The sequence below is a fragment of the Netta rufina genome (genome assembly GCF_964035555.1).
Source record: "Netta rufina genome assembly, chromosome: 6".
Taxonomy (NCBI): Eukaryota; Metazoa; Chordata; class Aves; order Anseriformes; family Anatidae; genus Netta; species Netta rufina.
The window spans coordinates 14,146,302-14,162,093 of record NC_140129.1 but is presented as its reverse complement, the minus strand read 5'-3'; the positions used below and the strand labels follow the sequence as shown (position 1 = coordinate 14,162,093).

Below are 15,792 nucleotides of genomic sequence, written 5' to 3'. Positions count from 1 at the left end.
TAATAATTTTAAAGAGTGTTAGCGTTAATGTTAGGTCCCTGTGTGCACTGCATTTTTGTGCCTGGCCAAGTCGTTCCGTAATTTCGTTTTCTGTGAAGTTAATGTGAAAATGTCTTTACCAGAGTAAAGCTGCCAAGGGACAGAAAAAGCAGTTTGTTTGAGATTTCGGGGATCTATCATAAGCAAGGAGGTGGCAGGGGAGAAAGCAGTATTGGTAGCTTTTCCACCTCTGTGGAGGCCTTCAGCCTGAAGTGTTCCCTGTCAGCACAGAGCAGCTTTTTAAAGACAGGTGCCCAAGCGTACCGTAGCCTGCCCTATACAAGTTCAGGGTGGCTGGTGGCTAGTTTCATCAATCACTCTGTCTTTTTTGTAATGAGCTGAGAGATTCTGAATGTCCTGTTAGGTTGTGTGAAGTTAAGGGAAGGAAATCTACTGACTATACAGGGCCTTGTTTCAAAATCTCACTCCTCTCTTCCCTGAGGTGGTGGGAAAGGCCTTCTGGCATATTAAACCAGAATGTCAGTAGAAGTGTGGTGAGACTCTGGAGTGAGCAAACAGGACTGTAGATGTCCTCCCGGTTTTGTGAAAGTTGTTGTGTACACTCCATACAAAATGGGCCTTTTGGACCTCCCTGCCAGGGAGGTGAGGTTACTTACTACGCGTTTTCTCTTTCAAGCACTGGATCAATAATATCCACACAGTCAGTGTTCTGTATGCATAAATACGTGCTTAGTTTCAAAATGTGCTTTGAAATCTCTCAACAGGGTGTTTCCCAGGGATCCTTCGAGGATGGGGAGATGAACCTCAGTGGACCTACAGAAGTGTTGTCATCTCAGAGGACCCGGCTGCCTGTCAGGTAGGAACATCTTCTGTGCGGCCCTGACTTGAGCATGTTTTGTCAATATGCAAGTCAAGACTGACTTCTTCCACCTGCGCCTGTGTTGTGCTCATTATCATCATGATCTCTTCTTCCTCATCCCTTTTCCCATTCTAAAAATTCACTCAGTGCATATACCGAAGAATTTATTTGCACATGGCAATCTTTTACCCTGGTTGGCGAGTATGGAAAGTTTTACTTGTGTTTGCGATATAGTAGGGTATGCAGGAGGTATGCTACTATTGTATATTTAGTGGTTTGCAATTTTGCAAGTATTTAATGTCTCCAGATAGAGGATGTTCTTACATAGGATGTTATATCTGAAATAAACGTTTGGCTGAACCATATAATCCTAAAACAATCGTTTTCTGGTTAAAATGTCACCTCTGTAAGGTTATTATTTCACTATATACTGTAGTAGATTTTATTTCTATGTTTATACACTGTGAAAACTATAGCTAATATTTGCAGTATTTCCCTGTGCATTACCTCACTAGGGTAGTCAGATTGAATGCATCTTTTTCCTCTCTTCATTTACAGCAGACCACAGATGGCTAGTGCTGTTAGAACTGAAGGTGGTAGGGTTCATATTGTTAATTTGGGAAATGCCTTTTATTTTGACCAGTCTAAATTTTGAATGGAATTTAAATATATAATCTGGATTGGAAGCCAATATGGTAGAATTTGATAGCGGTATAGCTGAAATTAAGAAGAAACTAGGTGTTCTCAATAAGTTTAATATTTAGTTTTGGGGTTTATTGTTCCTGAAATCACAAGGAAAATCCTGAATGGCTGAACTGAAGTTAAAAACAAAACAAAACAAAAACACAAACAAACAAAAAAGCAACACACAAACCTTTAAATAGCTGCCTAAAAAAGCATTTTACATTTGTTACTGCAGCCTGACTTCTTAATTTTGGTGTATAGTATCACAAAGTCGGTCATTCAGATCCTCAGTGTTGATAATAAGGATTTGACCTGGCAAATTTACAGTAAAGTGTTTTCTTATTATTAGTCTCCAGTCCCATTATGAGCCTAAATTTTAGTTTTGAGTGGAGATTAAGGTTGTGCTAAAATAACCTTTTTGAGTAGGGAAGGGAATTCAGGTATTCAACACACTTTGTCCAGTGTATTGTGTTTGTTGAGAAACTGTAGTGATATAATAGCATGTTATATAATAAAAGTGTCATATGGGAGATGTGTGTGTGGCAGGTAAGACATCAAAAATAAATTTCCATTTCAATTTTGAGGAAAGCAAATAATCATTTACTTTAATTCTGCAACTTATAGTTGTTTGTCAAAACAGTGTAAAATAAAAACACTGTAATGAATAATTTCTGCGTGTTGTAAGCTTTCAGCACTTATCCTCATAAATACCTGAGAAAAAACAAGTGTTAATATCTCATTTTATACAGATGGGGTTCCAGGAAAGAGGCATGAAGTTATATACCCAAAGCATGTGCGTAAGTCTGTCAGAGCAGGGACTCTGGTTTTCTGGCTCATGCCAGGGTTTTGCTGGAAAGATCACCTTTTCTTTTAGAGCACATAAAATCAGTCTTTTCCATGCAAGAGAATTAATTTCTCAGTCTTGTTCTGTGTGTCATCATTTCATTTCTTTCATGGGAGATTCTTTCACTTTGGTATGGTTGTGCTTCTCGAATTGTCTGTCTGCGTTTTTTCCCCTCTGAGTCCTCCTCGTCACCTGCTTTTGTATGCCATTTTGTAGTTTCTTCACTTTTTGGCTGGCACTGATGTGTATTTTTAGAATGGTCTCATCATGGAAAGGAATTGGAGTGCTCTTCCAGCTTTCTTTGCACCTGCCAGGCCTCTAAGTTACATGCTAGCTGATTAGTGTTCATCATGCAGGTATTGAACTTAGCTTAGTTGCTAATGCTTTTTTCTTTTTGGAATTTTGCTCAAGTCGTCTACAGTTTGTTTCACATGAGGTAATTATTATGCATCACCAAATATATGCACTCATTTGTCTCTTGATCTGTTAATTTGTTATGAGGATTAATCAAGCTCTGCTCATGCTATGCTCATACTTGTTTTTGTCTTTATGCTTTTACTAGTGTGTTTTAGATCATCTAGGTTCTCTTAGGAATCTCTTAGTTCTCTCTTAGGCGTGCACATTAGTGTTCATCAGGTTAACCAAGTTATTGCTTATATTGGAGATTCTTCAGAAGATGGTGGTTGTATTCGTTTGTATTTTGGTGGTGTCATCAGAAACTTTGCCAGTGAGAAAGATGACAAGACCCCTCTGTGTTATATTTCAAATCCTGAAACGTACGGGTCTTCTCTGTTATATCACAAAGCACTCAATAATGAACCTAATCCTGTGGTGTTTTTTTTTTTGTTTGTTTCGTTTTTGGTTTGGTTTGGTTTGGTTTGGTTGTTGTTGAACTATGCAAACCCCCTTGGAGGGAGGAGTATGGAAGGAAAAATACAAAGGATATAGATTGGGCACCACTCAGTGACTGAGCATCAAAGTGCTGAACCAGACAGGGAGCAGAGGTAAAACAAGTCAGAACAATGTATTCCTAAGAACCTTTCTGCGTTGGTTGTAATTTTTTGTGGGTATGTGATTCATCGTAATCTGGATTGAGATTGATGAATTCAAGAAAATCACTGACAAAAAAAAAGAAAATAAACAAAACAAACAAAGAAAAACAACAGCAAAATTGAGAGGAACAGTGTTTCCTTAAATGCAGAATTTCAGTGAAATAGTTATACCAAAATATAACTTGCAGTACATCCTATGGGCCTGAGGAGAGGAGTACATTGAGATTTTTTTTAAAACACTGTTTTGCCTGCAAGTATTGGGGATAAAATGAGCTGGTTGTTGTTGGTTTTGTGTTTTTTTTTTTTTTTTTCACTCCCTAAAAATTATGAAATATGTTAAAGTATTCGCAATACATGAATACATTCACATTCCTTAAACTGTGTAGTTACAGGGAATTCAGAAAACACTGTTCTGGAAAACTTGTTGGCGTTTCTGTGAAATTTACCAGTATTTTAAAAGTTAAAGAATATACATTTTAAGGCAATGATTTTGCTGTTTTATAGCTTTCTCCTTACTGAAGTGAGGAGTTATTTTAAAAATTGTTTTTAGAGGTATTCTCTTTAGGAGGAATTGTTTTATAAAGAAAAAATAATTAATCAACTACTAGAGACTATCCATCTTCCTTACTAGTATCTTAATTTGATTGAATCTAACTAATTATTTGCATTAGAAGCTCTTATTAATAAAATGATGAAAACAGTTATTTCCACCAAAAAAATGTAAGTAACATCTCGATATATAATTTGGTTCCTTTTATGCTGTTCTTCGTGGAAAATAAACATAATTTGTGCAGGTGTCTGTCTTTTTATATTTCAAAGGTTTTAGGGCCATGAAAGACCACCAAGTCATGATACTGTAAACCTTCATTTAAATAAGTCATGTTAAGTTTAATGATGTTAATGAAACTAATATTTCAGCCTGAGAGCTGCTTCGTGCTATGGAAGAAAAGAAAACCACTATTGTCCCTGGTGCTTTTACCAGAAAATACTCCGTTCTGCCATTGAATTTGATCATTATGACCTATAGCACTTAAATAAAATAGCAGCTAGTCACCTAAGAAAATTATCTGAGGCTTCTCATCAGAGCAGCAGCCTATCTGAGGTCAGTGTCCCTTCTCTAACTGTAGCCAGTAATGGGTATTTCAGAGGGAAGCAAAATAAAGAACATCATGATTAATATTTTATGATTGTGAAACCTGGTCAGTTGAAGTGAAAGGCTTCAGACCCGACTTACTTTATAATTCTCATTCAAGTAGGAAAACTGTTCCATTTGAAGTAAATCGGTTCATTAAATTAAGTAGTTAAAATTAGAAAGTTGCACGTTGGGTAAATGAAATAATGGGCAGCATGGAGGATTTTCAGCTCCTCTATGAAGAAGCTAATAGGAAGGATATTTCCTTGCCTGGATTCTCTAGAAAATATTTCACTGTGGAAGTACTGGGAAACTTTTCAGGGCTGTATCCCTCAGGAGTATGAAAAATTTAATGTGACCTTCTGAGAGATAAACTTTTCTGGAGAAAGACATGAAACATCCTGTTATTAGCAGTTTTTTAAAGGAATAAATAAAAGCAGGACTAATTATAATCCTCTTGTAATTTGTGAGGGTGGATTTTTTATTTTGTATTTGCTGGTAAAGATGATGTTCAGAATAAGAGCAGCTAAGTTAATACTATCATTGTATAAAATCTGGCATTTTTCCTTGCTGCCTATTCTAGATGAGGACTTTTAAAGTAACAGTGGGGGTCTCAGTACTCTACAGAAATCAGAGAGAAATGTGTTACAGCCCAAAACCTTTAGTCCTGTAGCACAGTGTACATGGAAATACTGAAACCTTTCTTCTATTTCTTAGTAAAAATGACTGGTTTAAGATACAGCAAACATGTATCTGCTTGGAAGTGGGTGTTTAGCTTAATAGCAGCGGATTAGTTGGAACTCAAAGAGTAATTTATGCATAGATAATTCATTACGTGTTTTCATTATGTTCTGTTTTGCTGTCTTCCCACTTCTTTTTAGCAGAGGTCAGGGTTAGTTCCTTGGTTTAAGCACTGTAGATACATAATTAAAGCATAACGGCAGGGTTTTTTCTTCTCTGTATTTTACTTTTTTTTTTTTTAACCACCTTCTGTGTCTTGCAGTAGTCTAACAACACAGAAGTGGAACAACCTGATTAAAAAACCAAAAAAGACAAAAACCTGTGCCTGCAGGCTGTCTGATTTGTCTCTAAACTTATAGACAGCTGATCTTGTGAGAGCTAACAAATTTTAGTAGGGAAAAATCTGTATTGCAGTGACATCTTTACTAGATTAACACATTTTAGATATGAGGAGACAATTGGTTGCCTCCTGAAACTGGGAGATGATGACATTATTTCATAGTAAATATTTAAACTTTTTGTTAGTGTTTTTGTTGTTGTTTTGTTTTTTGTTTTTTTTTTTTCCCCCTGTGTGGAGTGGAACAGCTGAAATGTGCCTGACTCCCTTAGAAGCAAGTGAGCCGTTTTGGCTGTGCCTGGAAAGCTCCTTTGCGACCCTTCGCATTCAGTTGTTCTCTCCTCTCCTTGCAGGATGCTCTCCATCACTGGATATTACTCAGACTTGCATCTATGTTTGTGTGTATTCACACTATTTAGTATCTCCAGCTCCAGTTTCTTCTTTAGAGTTTCCAAGTCATTTTCCTCAGAACTTTGAGCATCTGGTTTAAAAGGGGAAGGAAAAAATGGAAAGAGGGGTAGGAGGTGGGAGGAAAATGTGTTTTTTGGCAGCTGTAGTTGGGCTGCCTTCTCTGAAAAGATGGGTACAGATACTTCATTACCATCAGCAACTGACTTAATGTGTGAAAGAAGTGCATGGACAGTCATCACCCTCTTTATTTGGATAGATCTCTGTGTGCTTTCTCTTTAAAATTCCCTTTATAACGTGATACCACCCATAGCCTGTGCTCTCTAACAAATGTGAGCTACCCTTTTTTGTGGATTGTCTCCTCCCCAAAATGGCAGCATCGGCCGGTGGGGCTGGAGGCACGTGTGAGGGACAAGCAGCCAAGAGCAGCTCAGTAACTTCACCTGTGAGTGAGCTCTCTGCATCTGAGTGACATTTGTCAGCTATGCTTATGTTTGCAACGAGGGATATGACATCCTATGCTATTTTGTTTTCAAATACAGCAGCTTGCTAACCTTAAAAATATACAAGGAATTCAGTGATCTATTGAAAGCTTGTTGTTTCGTCATCTTGCTCCTGGGTTGAGTAATTATGTGCAGGTGTTGAATAGGGCTAAAATGGAGAAGAATATGCTATTGGGATGATAAATACTTAATACTCAGGCAGTAGATCCTTGTGACATGCATATGATGACAAGTTTTACCCCACGTAGAAAACTTTTTTCTGAGGTGCTGTCTTCTATATGTTTTTAAAAAAATAAATAAACAGTTGTCTGTAGGTTGCATCTTACTGCATTCTCAAAGAGAAATCCTACCAAAATCTTCCTAGCATTGGTAATTTGGGAAGGTCAAATCCCCTTAGCGAACAAAATCCTACTGCGAAACTGCAAAACATTTACCTGTGGAGAGAGATCCCTTTTAAGCATCTGTGTTTTAGCAGTTGAGATCAGTTCCTCACTATTATTGGGTAGCTGGTAGAGGAGCCTTCAGCTGTCAAAGCTTTCCCTATTGTGTATTTGACAAATTGGTAATACCTGATGCAGTTTTCAGGAGAGGGAGCTATAATATTTGACAGCAAGGGCACTATCAGTGTGAAGAAAGACCAATGGCCACTGAATATGCAGCGCTCCATTTAAATTTTGCTGTCTGTGTTAACAATGGACTGTTGTGTGTGCTCACTACACACACACACACACACACACAGACTTTTTCTCTCTTCTCTAAACTGTACTCATCAGCATTTTTAATAATATGCATGGCAAGCCTTCCTGCCAAATGTGATAGACTGTAAAGAATCTGGCAGAAATCAATAAACATCCAGCACTGAAGAATTTACATAGTAAATGACGACAGCTTCTTTAGGTTAAAAATCAATAGTACGGCGTTGACCGTGGCCTTGGATGAAGCAGACAGGTAACACGGGGCAGGTGCCGTCCCTGCTGAGACCACAGATGCGGTTGTGCAGTAGCGGAGGGGAAGGGAGACACCAGCACGCATTCGAAGTAGCTGCAGTGCAGTGTTTCCAGTTGGGGTAAACCCTGCAATTCTGATTAGTTTTGCTGAAATAAACACTTTTTAAAAATTCACTTACTTTGATTGCTGTAAGAACATACCTGTACTTACTGCATTGCAAATGCAGCAGGGACAGGATTTTCTGAGGCAGTGTCTCTGTCTGCTCCTGGGGAGCACACTGAGGCATGCTCTGTGCATCTCACCTGTGAACTGATGCTCCTGGCCTCTCATCCCTAGCCTGCAGTTGGACTTCAGGTCTTTGTATGCTGACTTGATAGGCCAAAGTTGGCTTTTCACTTAGTGCAAAATGCATTTGAGATGTATAGGAGAGATTTAAAATACAAATAAGATACAAGTAGGTTACAAGTTTTGGAAGGTAGCTTTTCTTCTTTGGGGATTTGGTTGGTTTTTTTAAACGTGTTGAATATTGCAGAAAAACCATCCAATATCAATATCAAAGCTGTCAACCACAATATGGAAAGCTGCTCTACATTCTCCCCTACCACTTGCTTTCAGTTTTTTAATGTGACTCTGTCAGACTCAGAGTCCCAGCATCTTGGGGTTCCTTGTGCCTGTAGGGTTTAATAATTAGTATCCTTAAACTTAAAGGTCATCCTGTTCAGTGTTTCATTCACCCATAGACCTATTCCCCAATTCTCTTGCCAGTGTAGTTTAAATTGCAAGCCAGTGCAGACCAATATGCTGCTGGAATAAAGCTGTTCTTTTGAGCAGATGAAACCAGCTGGAAGATGGACAGTAGGAGTGGGTGATGTCAATTTTTTCCAAGTCTTTAATCTTTGACATTTCTAAATCAAGAAAGCCCAATAGCAGATATCCTGCTTTAGTTATTTATTTTAAACTCTCAGGCCTTCATAGGTATGATATAAAAAAAGTATGTCCTCTAAAGTCTATTAATGTTGTCAGGAAGGGCAGTTTTCTTTTTAGATTTAAATAATAACCACATTTGGGAATGAAAAGTAAGTCAGAGTCGTAGTTTTTTCATTTTGAAGTATAAAGTACCTTTTAGATACACATGTGGTGTCCTCTTGGTCAGGATATTTAGCGCTTTAGTACATTACTTCTAGGATGTCTTTCTGTTTTTAAAAGTAACAAACGATCTGCATGCTACTTGTTTTCAGAATAAAACCAATTTTTCTCAGTGAATAGATTTTAAAAATAAACTTGTATGTTATCTTTGGCCTTGAGCTGACTTACAACTGTAAGTGCATTGATTTCAGATGACAGGTAACCTGTCTGTCATGATCACCCTCAGAAAATTCCTGCTCTATTTTACCGTTGCTGAGGAAGACAACTCTTCACAGGAGTCATTAAGCAATACAGGGTTATCTGGGGACAACCAGGATTTATTTAAATTTCTCTCTTTACAAATTAAATCCCATTTGCTACTGTTGAATATTTTCTGGACCTTTAGGACTTAAATCCCTTACATGTTTTGGTTCTATACAAGTTCAAAAGATAATACAAGTAGCATTTTAATTATGTTTTTTGTCTACTAAGAGAATCGATGGAAATTGAAGGTGGACCTGAAAGAATAGTTAACTTCCTACCTTCCTACGTGTGCATTTTGGAGTTTTTGGGAACAATCCTGAGTGGAATCTAGCTTTTTTTTCTTTTCCCTAGTGAAACTAAAAATAATAATAAAAAAAAGTTTACTAAGACCAAACCAAAAAAATCACACCTCATAGAAAGATTTTTGTCAGGACTTCCATGCCTGGCTCATGAAGAATTCAGGGAATTCATGAAAGAAAAATAGCAATACATGCTGATAATGCCTGTGTTACAGTAAAATGGAAATCTTTTATGTCGGGACCAGCAGTGGTTTGTTGTTCAGGATTTGTCCGTTTCATTTATGTGGAATACAAATTCATTCCAGTCAGCCTTTTGCGGAGAAAAAAATTATAGAAACCCTCTCAAAACTGTAAAGCTTATTTTCTCATTCCATATTTAACTGAGCAAGATAAGAATCATTGTACCAAGGGCAAGTTGCTTCTGGTTATACAACTGGATAAAAGCTTTTTAAAAACAAAAGTATGACATTATTAGAAAGCAATGGCAGAATTTGTCTAAGATGAGTTGCAGTAATATTTGCTCCCCTTGTTTTAGGTGTACCGTGTGTTTTTCTGTAATGCCCTGTAAAGTTTTTTCTGTAAAGTCTGGTGTAACGAGGGCCTCCCTTCAAGGGTGGTCACAGATTCTGCCCTTACAGCCGTGCCTCTGTGCCTATTCTTGTATCAAATCAAAAGGCCACAGGCCAGGGCAATCAGTCAGTAGATCCCTGCAGAAATTATTGCCCAGGAAAACACCGCTGGGGAAAGGAAGGAGTCGGAGGTGTTTTTCATCTTGCAGAGATGCGCTCTCCAGACCTGTTGTAAGGTGTTTGCAGAAATGTCAGTCTTCTGCTCAACAGCAGCCTGCACTTAGATCAGACTGACTGTCTGTAACTCAGGGCACTGTGAAGTGGTCGCTCAGTTCAGCACTTACAGAACTAGTAAAATGGCAGGATTGATGTGCAGGTTTAGGCAGAGCTTTTTACAGCTTGACTGGATTAGGCTATTCCTAATGTGAAGGGAAATACCCAGTAGCTTTCCTTTGGCCACTAATCCCGAGCGATGCTGTTCGGTGTGATTTGGGGGGAGGGAGGTGTAACGGGAAATGTAGACGAGCACAGAAGGTAGGAATTCCGTGCTGAAATGTAGAACTCGCCCCCTTCTGATCTTTTTTGAAGTTCTAGCCAATTCAAGTGCCTTCCTTTTCAAACTGTGATCACCCAGAATAGAACTAAGGTCACTGCAAGGCTAGCAGTGTAAAATGCTCAATAGGAAAAGAAACGGCACCACGCCATGAAACAGCAAAAAAATTTTTGTTGTATTGTCAGAGATAATACAGAGGTTATTGGTAATGCTTTTTGAGGAAGGAAACTTCCTGAAGAAATGGGCTGAGTTGCAGTTTTATTTATTTTTTTTTGCTGTGTCTGAGGTTGTATGCAACACAGGGCAGAAAGCAAGATACTTAAACATAATTCAATTAACTTGCTTATTTGTTTGATGTCTTCAGTGTGTGATCTGCGTGTTCATAATGGGTCCACATGGGGATAATTGACAGAAGCAGCTAATGTGAAACTTAAGTTAAAAAGTTGCTTTTTTCTAGAATATGTAGAATAAAATTTCTTTAATGTAATGAAGTATCCCCTGACTTCAAAGCTTATTTTAAATATTCTGGTTAATTTACTAAAGGATGCACTTAGGAAATTGTCTAGTGTTTGGTGTCTTTCTTTTTCCAAGTACACAAATCCTAATCTAAAGGAAGACTAAAGAAATTGTTAGGCATTTTGAATTTCATCAGATTTTGTATATATTAGTGAGTTCTGAGCTTAATATTGTTTTTATACTTTATGCTATTTGATTAAATCATTTGTTTTTAGGTTAGAATTTGTTTTTAAGGTAGAAAATTATGTGAAGAAGAATATGAGATGTTTTCTTGTGCTCTTTTTTTTAGTGAAATGACAAAAACAGTGGAGATTTCTGGGGAAGGTGGACCCTTGGGAATACATGTAGTGCCCTTTTTTTCATCTTTGAGTGGAAGGTAAGATTTTCTGCATTGCTCAAGGAGTATTTTAATGAAAGGATTTCAGTTTCAGTTCTATTAAAGTACCTGCTGTATAACCATAAGGAAGAACAAATGCTTAAAAATATATAAAAATTGTTACTTGAGTCTATGACCCTGTCTTCCATTGCCAAAATGTTTACTAGTCTACATGAGTTACATGAGACAATACCAACCAATTTGTTCATATTTGTTCTTTTATTTATCTCTGTTTTTCTTCTCTGAATGGTAAACTAGACTCTGAGTAGAACAATGTACATGCATTTCTAAGATGTCAGGGTTGGTTATATATATATATATATATATATATATATTTGTTTTGTTTTGTTTTCAGTTGGATTTCTCTGCCTGGGCCCTTCCTTAATGACTTGTCAGACAAGAAAAGTCAAAAAATATATATATCTGATTGCCTGGTCATGCCTCATTTTTTTCAAGCTACCTTTCAGATTTGGTTGCATAGCATTTATAAAATGTGTACTATACCATGAACTTTTCTTTGTCACAATACAATTACTTTAATTATAAATGATTTAACATAGTCTCTTGAGATCACAAAAGCCTATTATAGCAGCATGCTCATATTGATGTACTGTAGTTAAGACTGTGTCAGCATTTTCATTATAACTATTTTCCAAGCTATGTAACTGGAATGGTAAAAATAAAAATAAATAAATAAAACATCTGGACTGAAATTTGACATGTGAAGGCTTAGCCAGAGAGTTAATTTGACACTGGCAGCCCTGTATAAGAGATGGAAAATTGCCAGTGCCATAAATGACACTATTATATAGTAAAGTGGCTGCCTGTAATACAAAGCCAATTATTGCAAAAGTAAAAATTGTCTAATCCTTAAATGTTTCTTTACTTGTCAACTTTCACGTAGCACAGAGAACATGAAGGATTAGGTTGCCTTGTAAAGGTCTATATGTGTAAATGTTTTCTCAGTGCCATCTGTGGTTGTTAGTGAACCCACATTCCTTCAGAATGTTTATTTGCTAAAGGGGAAAGGAGATAACCATTGGCTGGAAAAATGTCATCACTGTCTCAAGAAAAAAGTTGGTCTTGCATGGGAACTGAAGGACATCTGAGTTGTGTGAGGCTTTGCAGGCTGCCTCTCTTGAGCAAGGTGCTTGTGTTCATTGCCCAGCACAAAACGCAGACAGTGGTTGTTTGGTTTGGGTATGCCATGAATGTTGGAGTGTGTACACTGTATTTCAAAATGTGATGAAATCACAAGATGTTAAAATCAATTATTTTGTAACTGTAATACTGTTCTGTATTGAAATTTCGCTGTTTTGGATGTAGCTTTTAAAGACTTTCATAATGAAAAAAAGGAGTTCCTTGGTCTGCATTGTGTACGTTTTATTATGTCTTATCTACAAATGCTCTTGGGGATCCCTCAGAGCACAGTTGTGGGTTGTTTTTTTTTTTATTATTTTATTTTTTTACAAATGTCCTACTTATTTAAACAGTTATTTTGAAATTGTAGTGACCTTTGGCAGAACCATACATCTTCGTAAGAGCACTAGGGTGACTTAAATCACTCTTACCTCTTAAACACTAGACCCAAGCTTAATTAAATAAATTTTAACTCATCAAAGATGAGAAAGTACAGAAGGACATCTTTTATTTCTGTTAATGACAGGGTGCAATTTATGGGGGCACGTTGGCCATGACCAACTTGGTCTGGTATTTCAATTGTAAACAGTTATCTACTAATAAGGTAATGCTGGCGTTAGACCTAGTGCTGCTGCAGAGCAAAATTTTTCTAGAGGTAGTTAAAACATCTTATTAATTTATGAACTCTTATATAGGAATTACAAAACTAATGGAAATATTTTTTCCCTTTCTTCAGCACTTAGATATCGTTAAAAAAGGAAATTAAAATTTAATAGTGCATTAAAACAATGCTAAAATTGAGATTGTATGAAATAATTAATGGAGTCATGAATTTCAGCTGCCATAGCATGTGTAACTCAAGCCACTCCGTTACCAGTGCTCACAGTAGGTTTTAGACAAGTGTGCAAGCCTATAGCGTTACATGAATGCAGCACCTAGGCACAATAGGATTAGGGAAGATTATAGCAACTGACTTAATTTTTAATTTCTTTAATTTCCCTGCTTCTGTTGGTTTCTATCTTCCTGTAATTACATTGAATTAGTTCTAAGCGTGTGGCTTCTTGATTGCAGCTGGTTGGATGCTTGTCATCAGTAGGGCTGTGGGTCCTCACCTCTGCTTGCCCTTTCAGTTCTTTAGTGAAGGGTAACACAGGCTGCAAGAAAATCCTGATGTGATTTTTTTTTTTTGGTGAGATGTTTTAAAGACATAACATTCAGTTAGAACCAATTTTTCATTTAAAGTATGTTGCTTTCAACATAAATATCAATTTAAAATCTTACTATAAAGTAAATCTGACATCAGAATGTTACGCGTGAACAATGAATATTGTGTCATTTGAAATGGCTTGCTGTGAATATGTTGAATGGAATTAAATATGAGAGGCAGTCATGAATGTGAGAAAAAAGTGCAAGACTTCTGTTTTGCGATTGGAGTGCTGGCAAAGTTGGAAATTGCACATTAATATTTTATGGAGTATAATCAATAGAAAATGGTCTCTAAAGGTCATCTGTCTGTGCTGATGTGGTATGGAAATTTAGTGGGTAAAACTGGATGATAAAAGGTCTTCACAAACATGCAGTTGTCAGGTTTTTGGGACCTTATATCACTTGATATATCTACGCTAAGCTGTGATTTGCAATACAGATACTCCAGGTAGGTCAGGAATAGCCCAGTGTTCCTAGCAGTTAGCCACACTGGAGTTTTGCTTCACTGAATGCATCATGAGAAGTTTCTGTGCTGTACATCAGTTTTCAAGTTGCAAGTAACTTTTAAATAAATAAATAAATAAATAAAAGACAATAAGCCCAAACCTTAGGTTTTTATGTTCTGCTGCTGTCCGGCAATGTGAATAAATGGCATTGCTGTCGTGTATCACAACAGGGTCTTGAGAACTGAAAAGTTTCACAGACTTCTCAAACATAGAAACTTCGGTTATTTCCGTCTTATTCTATTGCTGGTTTAGTTTATTACAGTCTAGTTAGAACATTACCTTTTAAATCGTTTGTGATTTTCTTCAGAACAATTTAATCTTAGTGTCAGACATGTACTGCTTAAACTATGTTCAATCTTTTATCTGAATGTGGAGATCTAGGTGTTTTCCTTCATTTCTCTAAGTATGATCTACAAGATTTAATGCTTCCAGAAGTTCTAGCATCTGGATTAGCATTAATGTCCAGCAGTTTTTCTTGGTGTTTCTTGAAGTCCACTTCCTGTTAATTGAAGCAAGAACTGGAAATTCTTCCTTTAGATTAAGCACTTCATAACAGTCTATCTCATCTCATCTTATATAAAGCAGAGAAAAATGTATATATTTAGTTGGTATAAATTAATACTAGCAGAATAAGGAAAGTTTTCATATTAAAAAATAAAATCTTTTGCCTTTTAGGATGCTGGGACTCTTTATCCGTGGTATTGAAGAAAATAGTAGATCTAGGCGCGATGGGCTTTTCCATGAAAATGAATGCATTGTGAAGATCAACCACGTGGACCTCATAGATAAAACCTTTGCACAGTGAGTGCTGTTTTTACTGGTATTTGTAACTAGACAAGATTTTATACGATGCTGAGTTTATAGAAATGGTTTGTTTAAGTCGATAAATATTTATTTTGGTTAAAATGATGGAAAAAATGATAACTGGCAGAAAGTTTGTGATTTTTTTTCTGAAACCTCTAAAAAGGCGTAAATTGGGGATAAGAATCTTTTTGTAATCGTAGTAAACCCTTTCTGCTTACTTAATTTAAATGACTTCATTTTTTAAACTTATCTTCACTTTCTAATTCTTCTGTTATTTCTCCATATTGTCTTCATATTTTTTTCCTTGTAAGAACTTCAGAGTGAATCAAATTCGCAGCATATTTTTGATGTCCTTTTTCAAAGGAAATTAGATTTTTCTGAGTCTAAAGCTTTTTTAGGACTTAGGTTTTTAGATATACTAGTACTGTCAAACTATGATTAGTGGAGTTAAATGGTAAATCTCACTTTTTATGACTTTTATGAAAAATCTGTTGACATTTATTATCCATCTCAAATTACTTTAAGTAACAGGTTGCTTTGATTGGCTATAAATTAATTTGACATTGTTGCAAGAAAATAGCCTCTCAAATTTCAGATATTTGCTGTAGTAATTAAATAGGAATTTGTTTTTAACTTCTAATCCATATATTTAGACAGCTGAGTGATTGTTTATAATAAAACAAAAACCTATTGAGATCTCAGGGGAGTTGAGGCTTGGCTTAACTTTCTGAACAGTAAGCAAAATGTTCAAGATTTCTAGATAAAAATACATAATTTCAATTTTAGGGATAAATATTGGCAAAACAGGCTTTGCTAAAAAAACCAACATGGTTTGGTAGTAGATACTGCCCTGTTTCTGTGGCTGTGTTTTTTTCCTCCTGATGGATTTTCCAGTTACTGCTTTCTGAATATTTGGTGGTAAATAT

The 15,792-nt window shown here is 36.5% G+C and overlaps 1 protein-coding gene across 5 annotated transcripts in view; it reads left to right on the top strand.

The window, feature by feature from the left end:
- The window catches only part of PARD3B (par-3 family cell polarity regulator beta), a 397,678-nt gene that overhangs the window by 161,032 nt on the left and 220,854 nt on the right, over positions 1 to 15,792 (top strand). For all 5 annotated transcript variants that reach the window (XR_014618549.1, XM_084288820.1, XM_084288819.1 and 2 more), the window contains 3 exons: positions 765 to 856; positions 11,124 to 11,210; positions 14,738 to 14,863. Coding sequence is in view for 4 of the 5 variants with exons in the window: in XM_084288820.1 (XP_084144946.1) it covers positions 765 to 856; positions 11,124 to 11,210; positions 14,738 to 14,863 (305 nt within the window). In the remaining variant the exon portion in view is untranslated. The remainder of the gene's footprint in view (positions 1 to 764; positions 857 to 11,123; positions 11,211 to 14,737; positions 14,864 to 15,792) is intronic.